The sequence below is a fragment of the Vulpes vulpes genome, chromosome 3 (genome assembly GCF_048418805.1).
Source record: "Vulpes vulpes isolate BD-2025 chromosome 3, VulVul3, whole genome shotgun sequence".
NCBI lineage: Eukaryota > Metazoa > Chordata > Mammalia > Carnivora > Canidae > Vulpes > Vulpes vulpes.
Genome location: NC_132782.1, coordinates 146,925,177 through 146,943,395, shown reverse-complemented (window position 1 = coordinate 146,943,395; position 18,219 = coordinate 146,925,177). Strand labels below are relative to the sequence as shown.

The following is an 18,219-nucleotide window of genomic DNA, read 5'->3' as shown; positions in this document are numbered from 1 at the left end:
CTCACTCCCTATCCCACCCCTAATAAACCAGAATGTGGTTTTGTTTTTTGTTCTTTGTTTTGTTTTGTTTTTAATCCCAGCTGACAGGTTTACAGACTAAAGTTTGAAAACACTCTTCTAGATTACTTCATTCTTTAGGACAAGCATTTTTTATATTCCAGTGTTTTTATTTTTATTATTTCTTCTGCTTAAATATACTTTTATTTATTTTCCTGAGAGGAGATTATTACTTATGAAACAAAGATAAATTGATCCTGAGTTTTCTTGGACTCTCAAGCATATTTTATTGTACTCTCTTTTGTGTTTCAATTACAAATTCACATTGTTTTATATTATAGCACTTAGAAGTATTTATTTGGATATTTCAGATTTTGGTCTGTGAACTTTTAGCATTGAGAGTCTTTTTCTTTAATTCCTCAGTGTATAAGGACAATAAAAGACCCTTGATAAATATTCTTGGTAAATTAATGAGTATCCAAACAGCACAAACAATATTTGATATTGATAGATATAATGTGCCTCAATAAAAATTGTCAGCTTTGAAGCCAGACTATTTGTTTCCATATCTCATTTCTGAGACTTCGCATCTGTAAACAAATTATTCAGTTTCTGAAATGGAGGACATAGAATTACCTATTTCATTGGATGGTTTATAGTTTTAAAAAGGACAAACCATGTGCAGCAGTTAGCTATTAGTAATTACTCAATAAAAGTTAACTATCATATTGAACTTTTATTTCAAACAAACATTACTGAAGACCTAATGTTCAACCATTTTTTAAAAAATAGTATGTATATTTGTGTGTATGCATGTATTTATTCATTTAATTACTTATTTATTTGAGAGAGAGAGAGAGTACAAGCATGTACCAGCCCAGAAGCAGGGGAAGGGGCCCCGGGAAAGGGACAGGAAGAGAATCAGAATTCCAAGCTGACTCCTACCTGAGCACATAACCCAACATGGGCCTCATCCCACAATCCTAAAATCATGATCTGGGCCAAAACCAAGAGTCGGAAGCTTAACTGACTGAACCATCTAGGTGCTCCTCGTGTTCAGCCATTTTATACAAAAAAACAGACAAAGAAGATTGTGTCTTCTGGATTATTACATTCTAAAGAAATGAGAATATGTAATCCTAACAACATCAAAGTAGTGAAGTCTATTCTTAGATTAATGGATTCTAATTTTTTATCATATGTCATATAAAATTTGCATCCCAAATACATATATTTGTTCATAAATTATAATTATGAACACAATCATCAGTAAATAGGTGTGGGCAAAAATATACTCTGGCAGACAGAGTTAAAATTTATGAGTATATTTCATATATCATTTTTGATAATATCAAAATATTTTAACAAAAAATATTTTGACAAATTTGTTTTCAGTTATGATTAGATTGTCATTAATTTTACCTGAAAGGTTGACTTACCAAAAGCTCAGATTACTAGAAAGAAAATTGCCAGCATTGCAACTCTGCTATTTTCCTTCCTTTCTGCTTGTAATAAACATTTCCTCTGTGATTTTTTTCCACAGGAATCTTTTAAAGATAATCTGGCAATTTTTCAAAGATAAATTTATTTTAAATTAGATATTAAAATCTATAAATCCACTAAGTTTAGCTCACATTAGCTATAATATGTCCTTATGTACTAAAAGCTAAAAAAAAAAAATGAGAAGCAATTCTCAACTTCTCTCCATTTGGAATTACAATATTTATTTGTTATACTTTGGTTATTAAATGTACACATAACTAACATTAACTGAGACCACCACTATAAATTTTCATGTTAAATCTTAGTAAAATTTAATTATTTTTTTAATAAATAAAGATAAATAGAATTTCTGTTATTTCTGTTTTGCACCTTAACTAATTTTCTTACAAGATAACCTGTCATATTTGCACTCCACTCTGAGGCATACTTCTTTAAATAGTATCTAAATTCTACTCCTAAAATGAAACATAAGACTTTGGGGAAAAAATTGAGATTTCCATGGTTTCAAAAATCTTAAATAAGAATGGTAATGAACAAAAACATATCTGACTATCTGATTAACCTTACATATACTCTTCCTTCAATACATAAGCAACCACTTGAAATTTCTCAGTGAATGAAAAATAGCATTTGATTAGTTAACTTTTTTAAAGCAATTCATATGATAAAAACGGGTGTTGAATGGTCATTTATTCTATTCTACAGCCTTCTAGCAGGATCTCATTCCAGTCATTCAGAAGTCCTTTAAATATTTTTTAAAAAGGGAAAGGGCATGGAAGGCGGTAAAAATTTAATTTAACCTATATATTTTGGCTCAGTAGACCTAGGTTCTTATTACCACACGACCCTGCCTAACAAAAAGCTCCGTATTCTATTTAGGGTGATCCATAGCCTGGAAACTGTTATATGGGGTTTTTTTTCTTTTTTTTTCTGATTTTTTTTCCTTTCTTAACACATGTATTTGATTGCAAAATTGGTACTTTTTTCAACCAACCTATAAACCAGGTTATAAAGCATGTGTTTCATAGTTTCTGAATTTTTTTTTTTCTTTTTTTTCTTTTAGTTTCTGAATCCTTTACTTACATAGGTTTTCTCTGCCTCAGCACTACTGATATTTTGAATTGTATTACCCCTTATTATGGGAGCTGTCCTGTGCATTGTAAAATATTTAGCAGCATTCCTGGCCTCTAGTCTCTAGATGCTGATAGCTACTTCCCCCATCCCCAGTGTGACGCCAAAAATGTCTGCAAACATTGCCTCTTGGGGATAAAATCACCCTCCACTGAAAACCATTAATTTAGAGGGCAAAGTTAATTGATATTTTTAAAATCTAAGTTACCTTTTTATTTGAATAAATAAAGTTTCCTGATTAATGAGAGCATTTTCTCCAAATGGATATTTGTCAAGATAATAATAACAAATGCTTAGAAAAAGAAACAAAATTTACACATGCAAAAAAAGAATCTTATTTTTTGCATACTTAACTAAATCTTCCAGTTAATTGCAACTTTTAAAGACTGCTTAAAGTCTTTTATTTAAGGAACCAGAAAACATTTATACCCACCAATTAGAACAAATATTAAGATTTCTTTTTTATACTTATATTTCTTCTTAGTAACCCAATATTTCATAATCTGTAAATTAACATGTTCTCAGTAAAAAGTTGATAAGATGTGAACTTAAGACACTAACTTATCCTTCAATTTTTACATTAGCACCGGTTTTTGGATAACCCTCTCTGACCCCTCCCAAGTCTGGATTAGGTGCCCCTCCAATGTACTGTCATAAACACCTTGTACACTTTATCATACTATGCTTCTCTTTCATTACTTGGTTACTTCTCTACATCTTCCTCTAAATTAAGAATCACAATCCTACATACTTGTAGGAATGATGTGGGTAACAAATGAATCAAGGTGTTAGATAATATGGCAAAGTCAAATGGGAGCTAACACTTGGACTCCGTGTTTTTGAGTTATAAGACGTGACGGAGACTGTCTAAAATTAGAGAATTTATGCTCCATGTAAAGGGAGCAGTCAGCATTCAGCTCCAGCTAATTATTGCCATAGAGGAAGGTAAGCCCGGTATTGCCCCAAATTTCAGAGAACCGAAATTATGTGAAGTTTCCTAATATTTAATTTCTATTATTTCAAATTTTTAGGTGTAAATATTATGCATTCCAAACTATATACATAGTTTCCCCTGTGTGACCTGTTTATAATCTCTGGTAGAATTATGACCACCACCAAAGCGGACTGGATCTAAATTGCTTATCATCTTAGTCTAAGTACATAGAATAATTCCTGGTCTGTGGTCATGAATAAATACATGTTGAATAAATAAATGAATTAAGTTATAATTCTATGGTGAATAATTCTATTATTCAAAGGAGGAAGAATCATATTGACATTGGACAAAAGATGGTTCTATTTTGGTCATTAGATGTGGAAATTAGAAAGTTTTGAGATATTTCCTTAAGGGATATTTTAGTGAATTTCTGGGACTAGAAAGTGTAAAAATGGACGTAAAATAAATGGAGTTGGGAAAATGTAGGCAACGACTACTTTCTGCTTCAAAAGGTAAACTGCTACTTTCAAAAGGTAAAAGTTTAGGTGATATCTTGAGGAGTGACAGGATCACAGAAAGATTTCTACAATAGTGCATTTCTTGATCTTTTTAAAATTTTGCTCCTTTGGATAAACATAAACATTAACTGTCAGTTTACATGTGTTTTTAAAAATTTTAATATAAATTGAATATAAGTGAAAACACATTAAAGAAATTATAATACTCAATTTGCTTTTTCAAACAGCATGTATCTGCACATTCTCCCAAACTCCCAGAGATTCTGATTAGCTCTTCCCTACTAAATTGACACTATATTTTTGAAAGAGAGAACAAGTGTATTCAAAGACCAGTTGGAAGCAGCCCACAGGATGTTATTATTTAACACTAGGAACCAGAAGAGGAAGGTCAGCAGAGGTGATGAGAAAAAAAAGAGGTCAAAAGCAAATTTAGAGGCATTACCTTGAGTACAGGTACTTATCCTAAGAGTGTGTTCCTTCTCTTTTTTTCTTTTTTCAAAATTTCAAGCAAAGTCAAGTATTCCTGTCACACCAAAACCTTTAATAAGTGATATCTTTTGCGAAGATAAATTCAGAATTATTTCAACAAGAGGCATATAGGTGTGAACTTTCATGAGCAGTTATTTTTATACTGATTAATGGATCCTTTCATTGGAGATGTCTATGATGCATGAGGCAGCTCTAGTCCATTAAACTTTAATGCCTGGAACTAAATATGTTTCATACTAAAGTTCTGTATAGTCCCTTGCCCTAAAAGAAACCTTAATATTCTTTGAAGAGTACAAAACTGCTTTTTTACTTTTCCTTACTAGCAGAAACAGGCAATAATAATTATCAGGCTGGTAGAGAAAAGATACTTAAATAAACATATTATTAAAATATTTATTTGTATATCCCTGTTTTCACACCCAGAAACCCAGTCTTCTTTCCAAACCACGTTCAGGTCTTTCTTGCAGCTTGATTTGACATTTCAGGGAATATTAGTATATTAGAGTTAGATAGGGTATTACAGAAAACAATTTAGCCCAACTCTGATATCTTGATGGATAAAGAAATTGAAGTAATTTACAGTTAAATATATTTGGGGATAGAGTGGACTAAGATGTAAGGTGATATTCCCATAGGTTGATCTTGGAGATGGTACATTTAACATTAATATATGAACTTACGCTTGTAAAAATCTTGAGTTTATAAACATTCACACATACATTATGCGATTTGATCCCGTAACATCTCTATAAGATGGATAGAGTGGGTGTTAGATTACCTTTCTCACAGATGAAGAGCACGTGGTTAGAGCTTACACGTGGAAGCCAAAAAACTGAGACTAGATTAGTTGAGGGTGGAGGGTAACACGTTGTATTGAGAAAAGCATAAGATTTAAAATCAGAAGACCCAAGTTCAAGTCCCCATTTAGCTTTCATTTAAATTTACATTAAAGAAACATATTTTATGATATGGTATGCCAGTTGAGTTCTTGAAAAGTAGAGTCTGATAGGGATTTTGGAGCGCAAGATATTTATCTGGAAGTGACACCTGTGAAAATCAAAGGAAGGTAGTAGAATTAGCCTGGGGAAGCTATCAGACCACAATGCAGACTTACTAAAATTTTAGTCAGCCCAATGGGAGCTCCAGAGCAAAAACTGCCTATTAGAGGAGTATCACTTGAGTCGCAATGACTATCTCCTTTTACCACCAGTTTTCTCAGGCAATGACTGGGGACCACCATGAAAAGATCTCAGCTCTGTTGCTACAGTGGAATCTGAAAGCACTAGCTAAGGGAGACTGCCAGCTAACCTCTCCCCCACAACACTCTTCATGAAGGGAGATCTGAGTGGCATATCTCTGCATCTGCCACACAAAGGGAAATACTTTCATTTTAAATGAAAAGGGGAGATTATTTGTCTCTATATGTAGTATAGCTCAATTGTGTGCATAATAATTAATGATAAAAATTATATGTCAAGCATTATGCAAAATGCATTAATTATTTGATTTAATCCTCACAACAGCTCTATGAGATTGATACTATTATGATCTCCATTTTATAGGAAAAAAAAAAAAAAACCCTAAAGCCTAAGAAGTTAGAAGACATGTGCCAAATGTAGGAAGTGGCCATTAATATGCAAACAGAAATTTACTTTGCCGTGCTAGTCTGTGCTCTATCTAGTTTTGTGAAGGGCCATACCTGGGACAAAGAATGGAAGGAAATAAACACGTAAATGATAATAGTGATTATATGATTATAATGTACAGGTTATAAATAATTTATTCCTTCACTTTATTTTCTACACTTTCCACTATGACATGTTCTAGTTATCTGTTGAGGCATAATGAGTTACCCCAAACTTATACTCTACTATAATAATCATTTTATTATTCTTATGGATTCTCAGTTCAGAAATTCAGACAAGGCACAGCAAGGATGGCTTGATTCTGCTCCATTATATGTAGGGCCCCAGAGGAGAAGACACAAATGACTGGGGTACTTCATCTAGCAGAGAACTGGAATCCCTTGGAGGCTTCACATATCTGATGTCTAGGCTGGGGTGACTATAAGTCTGGCTTTATCGGGATCATTTGAATGAAAAGCTTGTATGTGATATGTCGCTTCTCTTTGTGGTCTGGGATTCCTTAGAGCCTGGCTGTCTCAAGGTAGTCAGCCTTCTTACATGGTAGCTAATAGCTTCCAGAACAAGTTTACCAGAAAATAGAGGAAGATAATTTGGCTTCTTATGACCTAGCCTTAGAGGAAATGTGGTTTACTTCTGCCACAGTCTTTTGATTAGAACCCAGCTGGATTCAAGGGGAAGGGCCACAAATTTCATATCTGTATAGGAAGATGATGATTGAATTAGTGCCATGTTTTAAAACCTGCAGAGGACATTTCCATAATCAGAAGAAAGTAAATTTTAGATATTAAAAATTCCCAGTTTAATGTTTATTCTGAAATAGAAATAGCAAAAACAAACACCTACAACAAATGTATGTGTGTGCATGTGTGTGTATTTAACTTATGTGATTTGGTGGTAGAGAAGCTGAGCTCTCTGACACTAATGGTTATTTATCTCGGCTTTATCTATAGTAACAATCACAGAGGTAACAACAGGCATGATATTAGATGCTGTTTTAGAGTTTTATACATAACACAGAATTGAAGTTGCTAACATTACAAAAAGTTTTTATCTATTTATGTAAATCTTTAGAGGCCTCTATATCCCAAATCCTATTTTTTCAAGTATTTGCTGGACAGATTTTTTTTTTTTTTTTTTTTTTTTTTTTTTTTTTTTTTTTGGTTCAAGCCTTACCCTGCCACACGAGGATTTTGTTTGTTTGTTTGTTTAAAAAAATATACAGCGGCTTCTGGTGGCACAGTTGGTTGAGCATCTGACTCTTGGTTTTGACTCAGGTCATACCTTAGGGTCATAAGATGGAGCCCTATCTCGAGCTCTGCACTGGGCACAGAGTCTGCTTAAGACTTTCCTTCTCCCTCTGCTCCTCCCCATACTCTCCTTCTCTCTCATAAATAAATAAATAATCAATCAATCAATCTTTATAATTAATTAATATTGTACACAATGTATTACAGAGGCTTATTTACCTCATACTTGAGAATGCTTCCGTGTTTCCCATTGAATGCTTATAATGTAAATTTGGCTAGACAGCACATAATGGATAACCTGTCAGTTCTCCAAAAGACCAATCCCTATTCATATCTTAAGGTCATTCTTTTAAAAACTTTGTCCTTCAATACTTGTTATATATCACAGAGAGCAAGCAATTAATATCAACTATATCAGATTTAAATTTTACCTATGTTATTCTTTTAGAGGAATTTTTATTCTCCCTCAGGAGGTGTGTACCATACTGATGACTTTTAAAATTATCCCATTAGAACAGAACACTTCTGTAGAGGAGGGGGAAACTATTTGGGACTCACCAGTTAAATGCAACAAAATACACCAAAAGTACATCCTCTCTTTCATATTGGAACTAAGGAAAGATCAGCTAAAGCACCATGAAATGTCAGACATGAAACATGGACTTTGGAATCAAACAGACCCGAATTTGTACCTAGCTCCAGCACTTAGAAACTACTAAAGGTTCTACAGGTACTTTAAATTCTTTGAGTCTGACTGCTATCAGCCATGATAGAGATATTAGTATTTTTCTCATAAGTAAGTTATGAAGCTTGAAGAGATGTCAATAAAACATTTTATATGATGCTTAGCCCATAGTAAGTAATTTTTAAATAGCAATGATTGTTTTGTTATATTCTCCTTAGCATAGCTTCAGAAAATAAAAGCTCTATCTTTGTAGTAGATCTAAAAAAAAAAAAATTAGATCAGAGGTCAACTTGAGAAATCTAACCAAGGTAGGAAACCATGATTTAGTACTTCAAACTGACCTCAACATCTGACCATTCTGAAGAAATCATGACATGCTTTCCCTTACATTCCACAAATTTTGGCTAAGAAAAAAAGTATAAAGATAGTTGAGAAAAGGATGGATGTACATTTACTAGAATATGCCTGATGAATATTTCATATGTTCCATTATTTTACACGTAATTATTTTAATATAACCTAGTACAGTGCTTGTCATAAGGTAGACACTCATTAATAGATATTTGTCAAATTAAGGAGTATCCATCTTTCTACAGATTTGTACAAGTTCTTCATATATTAAATATATAAACTACTTGTCAGTTTTACATATTGTGACTATTTCTCCAATTTGTCATTTATCATATTGTATTTTTAATATTTTTATTTGCTTAAACTTATCATGTTTCCCCTCTGTTTTAAAAAATGATTTTGTGTTTAAAAAGACTTTCTTCATTTCCCTGCACTTAAATGCCCACCCATCTGCAGGGAAAAACCTTTTAAGGTGATGTCTTTTTCATTTATCTCAGAGACTACTCCTGTCTTTAGCCCTCTCTCACCTTTTAAAAAATAAAAGTTACTGATGAGGTTGGAGTTAAATCCTATAAATTATTTTTTTTCTAGAAAAGCAAAACTCATAGACATTTCCTGTTTTCCTGTATTGCTTCAGAGTTTTCCTATATTATATTACTTTGATTAATTCAGTGGATAACTGAAGCAGAAGTGAAGTTGTGGGGAGGAAGTAAGGGCAAAAGAGAAACAGGAGTTCAATGATGAAGTCAATCATTTTCTTATTGGGAAGCTTTCATTGAGGGCCAAAGTAAGCCCCAGTTCTTCTATGTCCAACAGCAATGAGTTTAGTGAGTATTATTTTGCCAGGTAACTTTCAAGTATTTCAAATGCTTTACCACATCAGTTGTGAATGAAGAGTTTGTATGTGTGTTACATCAGGACATACAATCACTGTCCCCTTTATTCATAACCAAGGAACTTAATGTAAAGGGTTATATAACTTGTCCCTGTTGACATAGTCCTTAGCAGAACTGAGATTCTAAGAGGTAATTCTAGTACTCATAGCCTTAACCCAATGTATCTTGTGTAAGTATCTCAAACTTAACATATGAAAAATAAAACATTTTCTTTCTACCTCAAAAACTGCTTTTTCTTTATTATTCTTCCCTAGCCCAGGATCATGTCATTCTCTTTTCAGCTATTCCACTTGGAAAAAATACAAACATCAAATACCAGAGCCTACAAAGCCCTATAAGATCAGGTGTCTTAGACCTCATCTTGAACATTACTTTTCCTTTCTTTTTTTTTTTTTTTCTAACCTTCTACTTAACACTAGCCCTCAAACACACTAAGTTTATTTCCATTTTAGGAAATTACGTATTCCACTCTTAATTGCTCCCTGATTTCCAGTGACCATCCTTGAAATAGTCACTTGGATTTTTTCTTTTTGGTATTTATCATTTATCTCAAAGTGTACCTTCTCAGTGAAGCTTTCCCTGACTACTCAGTTGTAAGTAGCCACTCTATCATTTGTTAGTTTTCCTTCACAGTCGTTAGTACTTTATGATACTGTATATGATATTCTCTTATTTGATTATTTATTGTTTATTTATTTATTTGAAAGAGAGGGAGCATACGCATATGAGTAGGAGGAGAGGGGCAAAAGGAGAGGGAGAGAAGAGAAAGAATCTCAAGCAGACTCCCTGCTGAACATGGAACCCGATGCAGGGCCCAATCCTAGGACCCTGAGATCATGACCTGAGCCAAAATGAGCCAGACGCTCAACCAACTGAGCCACTCAGACACCCTGTCTTATTTGTTTATTTTATCTCTCTCTTCTTATATGTATATGGTAAAAATATAAGCTCCATGAAAGCAGAAATTTAACTGTCTTAGTGTCATGCCCCCTCTCCTCAGAACAGTGTTTCACATACCATATGTGCTTAATAACTATTTGTTAAGTACATGAAAGGTTTATTGAAAAAGGGAATATTGTCATCAAAACTATGCATAAGAATATTTATTGGGTAACAGTATGGAGGCTGGGCTGCAGGGAGAAAAGGCTTGATCATGGTGACTAGTTAGAAGACTGTAAAATGGAGGGTGATGCTAGAAGTAAGAAGAAATGTAGGAAGTACTAGTGAGTTAAAACCAGCAGAACTCTGAAACTGATTGAGTTGAAGGGTTTCAAAATCATTTGGAATAAGAAAATGCCATTAATATTAATAGGAAATACTAGGAGATGAGAGATAACGCTGGGAAAATTATGAATGGTATTTAAAAGAGCAATTCTGAATTTTTAATTTGAGATGCCATTGATAGGCAGGATGTATGGATGGACTTAGAGGGATTTGGACTAAAGATAAAGTTATCTGATTGCATTAGAATTGCCAAAGGTGGCATTTGGAATGAAAAAGTGGCTTGGGGCTAAACTCACTTTTTGGAGGCAGATGGAAACAAAGAGAAGGCCAAGAAAAAGAAATCAGAAATATGTGGTTTTAAGACAGCAAAACAGATTAGGATTTCAAGAAGAAAGAGACCATCTGCCTATGAAGAAGAGGAGGATTGACATTGGATTTGGTAAATAAACTTACTTTCTGAAACCGAGGAGGTGACTTCAGCACAATGGTGATTCCTTCTGTCTCAGGTGGAAGAAACTAGCATGCAATTTCTCTTGATGATATAAGGCAAGGACAAAGGGAGAAGAGATGATATAAGAAAGAGCAAATTTCAATGTGTAAGAAGCATAGTGAACTCAGTTGGGATTTATATAAGATTTGGGTATACACAGCTAGAAATCACTAAAGAAATGGGATCAGAGCTATCAGCAGTGAGTGTCAATAACTTTTTCCAGAAGCCTGGAAAATGAAGGCAAGAATAGAGATAAGATGTAAATCTATAGTCTGAACAGAAAGAGCCAGTGGACTAGTAAAGGAACACAAAATCTTTAACTTATTTGGTAGAATAGGTATGCAGAGTAGAAAATTTGGAAAGTATAACATTAATTTTGCTATTTAGAATTCTTTACCAAAGTTTTTTTTTTATTTTTTTATGACTTTTCCTTTTTTATAATCTCCAGTTACGTGTAACAGGATTAAGAAATCAAACTTTTTTTAAACGAGAGGATCTTCTAAACCAACAGTATGTGAAATAATATGTTTATGCATAAATGCAATGGCCTATCCCGTGAAGACTTTCGTGCCACAGAGTGTTTTTGAGATGTTGGTGGGCCAAGTATTATAGAAGTTGTGGTTTGAGTTCTTACTCTGAGAGAGAAGGTTAAACATGAAGACCTTTCTTGCATTCCTTCCAATGATGGGGGTTTTATGAATATGACCTTCCATATCACACTTTCAAATGTTTTGACTCATAAAGTATATAATAGTAATTTTTCATAGGATAATTTAGAAAAATACTGGTTTTTAATTTTTTATGAACCATTTTTGAAGTCTTACCATGTACTAGGTTTAAGTATGTTAATGCATATGAAGGGTTGATTACATAATAAAAATTCAATGAATGTAAGGTACTATTAATATTGTGAAAAGTTCCCTGTCTCTCCAAAGACAGAAATGCAGTGCAAATAATAGTATGAGGAAAGTAAGGATCACTTTAGCCATTGCATAAATTATTCTAACTCACAGGCCTAAATACTACTTCAAACATTTTCACTGTTAAAATGAGTCAAGTTAAGAAAGACACTACTGATTAATTATGTATAAGCCCATGACACTATATGTCATTAATTATGCAGAGGAGCCATGACACACATGTAGAAAAGAAGCAATTATGGAATTATCAGGGAATAGTCCACTGCAGTCACTCCAGTCACGCAGTTGCCAGGGAAAGCACATTTATCGGAGTGACCTACACACAAGATTGAGTTGAGTTTGCAAGAGCCTCACCATAGGTAATGTCCTTTCTATCTTTCATGGTCAAGTGGTAGAGGATTGATTGAAACTGAATAGCCCTGTCATTTGCTCCTACATTTCAACCATTTGAGAGTTGCTCTCTGCCGTCTCATGTGCTCTTATGCCAGAAATCACACGTAGGTTTTCTTTGAGCGCCTAAACTGTCTGACAGTCAGGGAATCAATATATCCTGTTGCACAGTGTCCAAACCTGCTATTAGTAGAAAAGTAACACTAAAGATGTGTTTCCTTACAGGACAGTGCGGAATTGATCACTTCTCTGCTTCACAGTGGAGCTGACATACAGCAGGTTGGGTATGGTGGCCTCACTGCCCTGCATATTGCTACAATCGCTGGTCACCTAGAGGTAAGTCTCACCTCGCTCACCTGTGAAAGCAAACCTGGCTCTTTTGATTCTTCTTAACTATTATCAAAGGCTGGCTTTTCAGATTCTAGGAGTTGGTTTATTTTTTTAGCTACTGAACACATATATTTATTTTGAGGGTCAAGTTAAGCTATATAAATGTTCTTTTGATAGTGGGTTCAATCTGTTTTGTAACAATGTAATCAAACATCAATTAATATAAAGATGACTGGATACACACAGGCTTTACAGCAGTGATTAACAGCATAGATTTTGGAGTCAGGCTGATGAAGTGATGGAGTCATTTTTCATCTCTTGTTGTGTTTACATTAAGCAAATTTCTGTACCTCATGACCTCTGTTTTCTTCATTTATGAAAGAGAAACAGTAATAGGCCTATTATATTGATTAAACAAGATAATCCATATAAAGCACTTTACCGATTGCTTCAAATAGATTAAGGACTCCACGAAAGATCATTCATTCATTCCCTTATGTATTATTTGATTTATTAAGTATCTATTTTGCAGTAGGTATTGTTCTAGTTCTGAGGTGAGACTAGCAAAAAAGACAGGCAAAACTCCATTTTCTTCTAATTTAGTTGTAGAGAATGAGAGTCAATAAAAAAAGTATAATGTCAGTAGTGAGTATTAGAAAAATAATAAAACAGGTAGAATGAAAACAGAATGCCAAAGTGGGCACCATTTAAAATATAGTATATAGCGAAACTGTATAGAAAATATATGTGATAGCACATGCAAAGACCCTGTGGCAGAAAAGAATTAGTTGTCTTTGAGGGAAACACGTAAGCCAAAGTCATTAGTGTGGTATGAGCTAGAGATAGAGTGATGGAGGTGAGATCAGGGGGATGTTGACAAAACAGATCACAAAATGTATTTAAAGACTATAGGAAGGACTCTGGATCTTGTCTTAGATGTAACTACTGAAATATTAATTTCATACATATAAAGCACTTTCATTTGTATTATTTGTTTAACTTAAAATTCCTCATGAAATAGTTTTTAGCATCACTGTCAACTGATATATATAAAATCTTGTATCATCTGCCTTTACATACTGCAAAGCCATTGAGAAAAAGAGCCACATCTGGAATCCTGGTCCGTTTACTCAAAATTCCCATGATTTTCACACTGTATTATTTGTGGTAATCACAATATGTTTATTATAAAATTGTTATCTGTTTCTCCCTTTTAGTCATGTTACACGTTAAATTGTACTTTCTTTGCTAACAACTGTGAGCAAGTAGAGCTGCATATAAAATCATACATAAAACCTATAAAATAGATGTGATCCACCTCCCTTAACAGAATCACTTTAAAGGGCTATTACATTCAATAAATATTGATACATCTCATTGAGAGAAAAATAATGTCCTGCGTGCTGACATTTCCACCCCTCACTATATTCCCCCCCCCAAAAAAAATAAAACATTTTTGGTAAGATTCACTGTAAATATAGGCGAATCTGTTACTTATAAGAAGGGAAATTTCATTAGCATTAGCATCACCTACATACCAGTGTTTTCCAAAAAAGAAACCAACTGAGGCCAGTGATAAAGTATATGGAAGGTAAACATTAGGAAGTCTGGGTAGAGGAACTGGTAAAGTAGACATGAAGTTCCAGTGAGATATATTCAACCTCGTAATGCCCGGAAAATGGGAGAATATGTTTTGCAAGACAAAATCCTTTTTGTCTAGTACTGAGCTGATTATGTTTGTGAGGGATAGAATTACAACAGTTTCAAAAGCAAGGTACTTAAGAGCTTGGTCTCTTTATCTCCTGTTCAAATAGCTATTTTCTTGCTTCGTAAATTGTAGTGTAGAAGGAAATGTAGTTCTACCAACCTAGCGCAAACTTTACCAAAATCTTTCCAGGTAGGTCTCTACTCTTGTCTTGCATTGCTTCATGGATTCTCCAACTTCCTCTATTAGCTGTTGTGTAACATTTAATGACTTTTATTGTCAATCACTGCTGGTACATAAAGCAGGTGTATATACATTAACCTTTATTCTCTTCTTATCTAATGGACTAATTAAGTTACAAATCAGATAATAAAAGAAAATGGTATTCAAAAAGGTTACAAGCATCATACTCAAAATGCAAAATTCTTTTTCTTTGAATTATTTTTCCAAAGCTATTAATGCAATAAATACTCACTTTTAATATATTTTCTTCCCCTCACATTCATTTATTCATTTAATAAATATTTTAAACCTCTACTTTATCCATAGCCTAGTGCTAGAATGTGGGAATGATATAAGACATAATTTTTCCTTCTGAAGGCTTTATAGCATAGCTAGACACACAAAATTAATTTTCAGGAAAAATTATATAAACAATTCAAAACTAAAATAGTAAGGAAGGAAGGGGAAAGAGTCAAGGACCAAAGTGAGTTTGGTAATTAGGAACAATTAGAAATGTGATAATTACATGGCGTGGAATGACAATACAAAATGCGAAGTGTTAGGAGTTCACTGGGGAGAAAGATCAATTTGGACTGAAAGAGTTGGGGAAGGATTTATGAGAGGGGTTTTGAAGTTAGGCTAAACTTTAAAGAACAGTGAGAATTGGGCAGAGAAAAAGAGGAATCATGTCCAGAAGTGGTAAGAAGAATGAGCTGAACACATCCATATTTAAGGGAGAGTGAATTTAATGCTAGATGAATACACTGTAAAGAGTCCCTATAAATAATTTTGGATGTTAGGAATGGATCAGACTAAGGAAACTTAGAATAAAAGTCCAAGGAGTTTAATTCAATTCAATAAGCAATTATTGTAGTGTATGATGTATAACACACATGCCTAAATGGTGCAATAGATAAAGAGACGAATAGAAGACAGAAATTCCTGCTCTTTAAAGACACAGCCAATAGAATTTTTTTCTCAACAGGAAATGACAAGCCATTGAGACTTTTTGAGCAAGGGAATGATTGGAGATTTTATAAATAATGTATTGAAGAAGACTTCTTTGAACAAAGTTTTCAGTATAGATTCCAGAGTGATGATATGATGATTAAAGAAAGAGACAGGAAAAAAAGAAAGAAAGGAAAGAAGAAAGAAAGAAAGAAAGAAAGAAAGAAAGAAAGAAAGAAGAGAAGAAAAGAAAAAAAGAAAGAAAGAAAGAGAGAGACAGGGATAAAAGATTGGGTAAAGAAATCAATTGGGAAGAGAAATCACTTAGCTTCAATATACTGATCTACTGATGACATCCAAGTTTTCAAGCAGAGATATTCATTAGTCATTTAGAAATATACAACTGGCATTCAGTGGAGAAGTTGGGGTTTCGTATAAATTTTTGAAAAAGATACGTGAATGATACGTGAAGATCATCTGAATGAGGTAATATTTGAAGCCAGGATAGCTGGAAGTTGTAAAGTGGGTCTAATAGAGAGCCAGGGACTGAGCCTCTATTCACAGGGACTTGAAGAATTACTGAATAGCCTCTGAGGGACAAAGAAGGATTGGTTACAGTGGTGTAAGGAAAACAAGGAGATTGTGCTATCACAACAATGAGGAGTATGGAGACTTTCAGTAGATAAAGGATCCTGGCGATCAAATGGTATAGAAAGTACAATGAGTAGAATGGGATAAAATACATAAGGTTTTTACTTATCATACCAAACATTTAGGTGCTTATTTTCACTCCTGTTTTTCACTGTTGGTTAGCAGAGATGGCGGCAGTGAATCAGTGGGAGTTCCCTTTCATTAGTAGTCACTTTCTTTTATTGCCCACCTGTCCCTAGGCAACAATAACTGATGTAAGTCTGACAGCCGTCTTTGTCTACACGTATCAAATTCAGAACCTCCATTAGTGTCTCAAGTGTGTTTGCTCTTCCATAATTGTGAATCCCATTAAACAATTTTACAATAAAATTTACATTGACTAGGCAGCTGTCTCCTTCAATAATAAAAGAGAACATGTGCTGTGGATTCCTAGACATGCTGATTGCAATTCAAGACTCAGATTTAAGCTTACTGTGCTTTGAAAAGGAGGCAAATAGTGCTTGTCCTGGGTCTCACTACCTCTCCCTGATTTATCCATCTATCAATACATGTGCATATGCTGCTATATACAAGGCCCAAGATCCTGTCAGCAAGCTACAAAAATGCATTAAACCTTCTTCTCCCCTTTGAATCCAGGAGGCTCATGAGTCATATGCTCTGTCAACCATGGAAAGTGAAAAATAGTAGCTAAGGTTTGGTGGTGCTTTACTGCTCGTGTGCATTTGTCATTTGGCTCCCTCGTTAGATAGCTACCATTAGACTCAGTTTATCAATGAGGAAACTAAGGATTAGAAAAGTTAAATGTCTTCCATAGGGTCATTCAGGCAGTAAGTAAATGAGATGAGTAGGACTCAAATCTGGTTATCTACTTCAGATCTGTAGTCTTGTAAATAAAAGAGTACTCATTCCCTTTTGACTCTCGTATGTGTTGCTAAAACAGGCTTAGACCCATAAGACACAAAAAATGTATGCAGAGAACAAAACAAAACTGAATATCTTACTATCTAAAGCGAAGCACCATTGCTACATATACAAATTAAGCAACATTAATTGATTCAAGAATAACTTTATATATGGGTATATGGGCACCGAACTCGTGGACGTATAATGCGTATGTGTGAGCATACAACACACACATCCCCGAAGTGTAAAACACTTTATACTTAGATAATTCTTTTAAAAGCTGTAACACTTTGGTGTTTCATGCTGTAGTCTCTAAAGTTATCAGGAGACAAATCATTTATCTGTAGCTGGTAGACAACTGTTTGAATAGCAAGCAGAAAAGCATGTCTGAGATGACACAATATGTAATATATAGGGGCTGTGGAGTGTTTTATTTCTCACAGAAAGTCACAGTTTCATATACACTTTGTGCAGGTGAGAGTATTATTTTTATAGTTGAATTTATTCTATCCTACCTTATCCGATTTTTTTTTTCAGATTGTAAACACTTATCCAAACACTGCTTCAGAAATGCTTCCCAGTTATTTTGGAATTTATTTCTGATTTCAAGGAAACGCAATTGATGTTGTTCCAGTTCATTCTTAACTAAATCATCTGAATGTTTCAGGAGAGAGTTTTGTTTACCATGAAGCTCCTTACTCTAAGTTATATCTTTTAAAATGCTTTAGTTTTCTCCCCAAAGGCACAAACAAGTGAATGCTTGGAATTATAAAATGTGGTTTCTGTCTCTCTCTCTCTCTCTCTCTCTCTCTCTCTCTCTCCCCCTCCGTCCCTCCCTCTGTATCACACTCTCTCTCTTTCTTAAAGAGATAATGTGATAATGTGCTCAGGAGTTTTATAACTTAAGAGTATCATATCTGCCTCCAGTCTTATGAATAGGCAGTAGTCCCTTATGAACTCCATTCCAAATTAGAGAAAGGAGGACCCCAGGCCATTTCACAGTGTGTGGTACGGTTGCCTTATCTCTGATGTCTCC

The 18,219-nt window shown here is 34.1% G+C and overlaps 1 protein-coding gene across 4 annotated transcripts in view; it reads left to right on the top strand.

Moving 5' to 3' along the window:
* TNNI3K (TNNI3 interacting kinase) overlaps window positions 1-18,219 on the top strand; it is a 283,998-nt gene that overhangs the window by 21,493 nt on the left and 244,286 nt on the right. For all 4 annotated transcript variants that reach the window (XM_026018089.2, XM_072754868.1, XM_072754869.1 and 1 more), the window contains one exon: window positions 12,650-12,760. In XM_026018089.2, coding sequence (XP_025873874.1) covers window positions 12,650-12,760 — 111 coding nt within the window. The remainder of the gene's footprint in view (window positions 1-12,649; window positions 12,761-18,219) is intronic.